At 36.1% G+C, this 2,664-nt stretch overlaps 1 protein-coding gene across 1 annotated transcript; it reads right to left on the bottom strand.

The window, feature by feature from the left end:
- Positions 1–895: 895 nt before the first annotated feature.
- Positions 896–1,618, bottom strand: LOC9299758 (serine--tRNA ligase, cytoplasmic). The gene has a single exon (XM_021032559.1). The coding sequence runs from the start codon at positions 1,616–1,618 to the stop codon at positions 896–898; it is 723 nt and encodes a 240-aa protein (XP_020888218.1).
- Positions 1,619–2,664: the final 1,046 nt, after the last annotated feature.

Below are 2,664 nucleotides of genomic sequence, written 5' to 3'. Positions count from 1 at the left end.
GTCATTTAAATCTTAATGAATATTGTGTTATTGGATTAAGAGTTTTATAAAGTCATTAAAAGTTTTGTGTTATTCAACTAAAACAAAACAATCTATGACAATCTATGATTGTTAATGAATTCAATTATTGTGTTATTGGTTTATGATTTTAAACACTTTTCTTTACAAAATAAAGTCATGGAAAGTATGCTGAAATATTGAGATTGTTTGGAAGATTCTACAAGATTATAGAAAAACTAATCAACAAGACTATAGAAAACTCTCTAACAATTCTTCTAAATCATTCACTTATTCACTTTCTATGATTTTATTAAAGTCATCAAAACTCTATTTAAATCACAAACCAATAACACCCCCTTATTCTGTTTGTGTTTATGGGGAAGATGATGAAAATGGCGAAAGAATTGAGATGACGAGCTTTAGGTTTCTACTTCGAAAGGCACGAGCTTTAGATTCATTGATGTCAAAGAATTTTAAAAGCAAAGTGCTTGTTGATTACCCATTTAGGTTTTGCATCGAAAGGTTTCAGCTTTCGGTTCATAGATTGTAATGAAACTAAAAAGCCAAGTTTTTTTTTGTTGGTTGCAGATTAAAGCAGCACAGCACAATGGTGAAATCAGAGGTGGTGCAAAAGCTTCAAGTGCCGGAAGACCATGGCTTTGTGCTTGTATCATCACTGGTTTCACTTGTTAAGTCAAGGTACTATCTTTCTTCATCTTTAAAAATTGAACATTGCATTGTGAATGTATAACAAAAAATTTCTCTCAGGAAGTTAGAGAAAGAACCACATGGACGCAATGTTTAACACAAAAGAAATTAATAATTCAAGAAAAGATCCGAATGACATAAAACAAAGTTGCCGTAACTCCAAAAAATAAATAGCACAAAATATCAATCAAGCTGTAGATTTTTTGCCTTGGGTCTTACACATCTTGAAAGGCAAAAACGTCACTCCCCCCATGAAAGGTTGAAGAACCTCAGGGATGTCCACACCATCCTCTCGCTGGTAGTTCTCAAGAATACAACAAATAGTCCTCTGTGTCGCGGTAAGGGTCGAATTCAGCATATGGACATACTTGTTCTTAGTCTGCTGATCATTGCTCTTTTTATGACCGTATCTGATCCGAAGCCTTCGAGACTGATAGTCTGTACAGTTGGAACAGGACACAAGCTCTCTATAAGTCTCTGACGAAGGAAACCATCCTTCCAAGTCATACTTTTTAGCAGCTGCATTGTTCAAAGCTCCAGAGACATCCGACACAACTCGGTATGGAATTTTAAGCGATTGGTAAAACTCTTCCGAGTTGTTCAACATCTCATCGAGCATTTCCCAAGAATCATTAGGACTTGTGATGCAAAACTGTTCAACTTTCTCAAACTGATGAACATGGAAAATGCCAAGTGTATCTCTTCCATGGGAACCGGCTTCTTTTCGAAAGCAAGTCGAGTAACCTGCATATCTTATGGGAAGCTCACTAGGTTGGATCCATTCATTTTGATGGTAAGCACAAAGAGGTTGCTCAGAAGTTGCAATAAGGTATTTCTCATCATGATCTCCTTCACCAATCACCTTGTATAGTTCTTCATCAAATTGCGACAATTGTGCGCACTTTTCCATGACCTCCTTCCTCATAAGAAAATTAGGTTGTATACATGTGAAACCTTTCTTTGTTAAGAAGGTTAGTGAATAGTTGATAATGAAGATGCAGCTTCTGAAGGAGTACCTGAACTAAGTCAAGAAGTAACTCAAGAGAACAGAGCAACATGAACAAGATTAAGGAAATATGCAGAATCTTGTTATGGCGGTTTGAAGTGAAGACTAGAAGCTTAGAGAAGATTCTAGAAGACTGAAGAGTTTCCTTTTGCAAGAAGAAAAGGAAAACATGAAGACAAAGGACAATTTCCTATTCCATAAAGAAAAAGGAAATTGTCCATTCCAATTAGTTTTAGAATTGGAAATCGACCTGTTGTATGGTCTCAACCTATTTAGTATAAATAGGGTGTTAAAGCTTGCAGAAAGCTTAGCACAATCACGAGAGAGAATTCCTAGCTATTAAGTCTTAGTTTGAGAGAAATAGAGAACTAGAGGCTTAAAGAGAGCTAAGGGTTTTAAGGAGAGTTATTGTTCTTAATCGGTCTGTGATTAAGGAACAAGACTTAGTGATAATAGAAAATAGTGTTAAAGGAGAAACCTTGTAAACATATTTTCTATTAATCGAAAGAGTTTTTGAGAAATTCTGAGTTGCATCGTGAACAAATTCAAAACTTAGTAGCTCTTGCATTTACAATTGGTATCAGAGCGGTCGCTTGTGAAGATTACATACAGGTGAGGTCTTGTGGAAAAGATGGAGAGCTATCAAGAACTGCTTAAAAACGCGAAGGTTGTTCTAGACGATTGTAACTATGGTTTTTGGAAGTCAAAAATCAAATCTGTGATAAGAGGGATAGATGTGTTAGCTTGGAAAGCTGTCTTGGAAGAATGGAAAGAACCACAAATTAAGAATGAAGATGGAAGCTTCACAGCCAAACCCGAGTCAGACTGGACTGAAGATGAGAAGAAAAAGTCTAAATTCAATGCTAGAGCTCTCACAGCTATTCACTGCAGTGTTGGAAGGAAAAACTTGACTTAATTCAGGGTGTGAACTGTTAGGAAGTTGGGATATT

The sequence above is a fragment of the Arabidopsis lyrata genome, assembly GCF_000004255.2.
Source record: "Arabidopsis lyrata subsp. lyrata unplaced genomic scaffold ARALYscaffold_8, whole genome shotgun sequence".
Classification (NCBI taxonomy): Eukaryota; Viridiplantae; Streptophyta; class Magnoliopsida; order Brassicales; family Brassicaceae; genus Arabidopsis; species Arabidopsis lyrata.
Note: the sequence above shows the minus strand (reverse complement) of the source record. Positions and strands in the feature narration are given on the sequence as shown.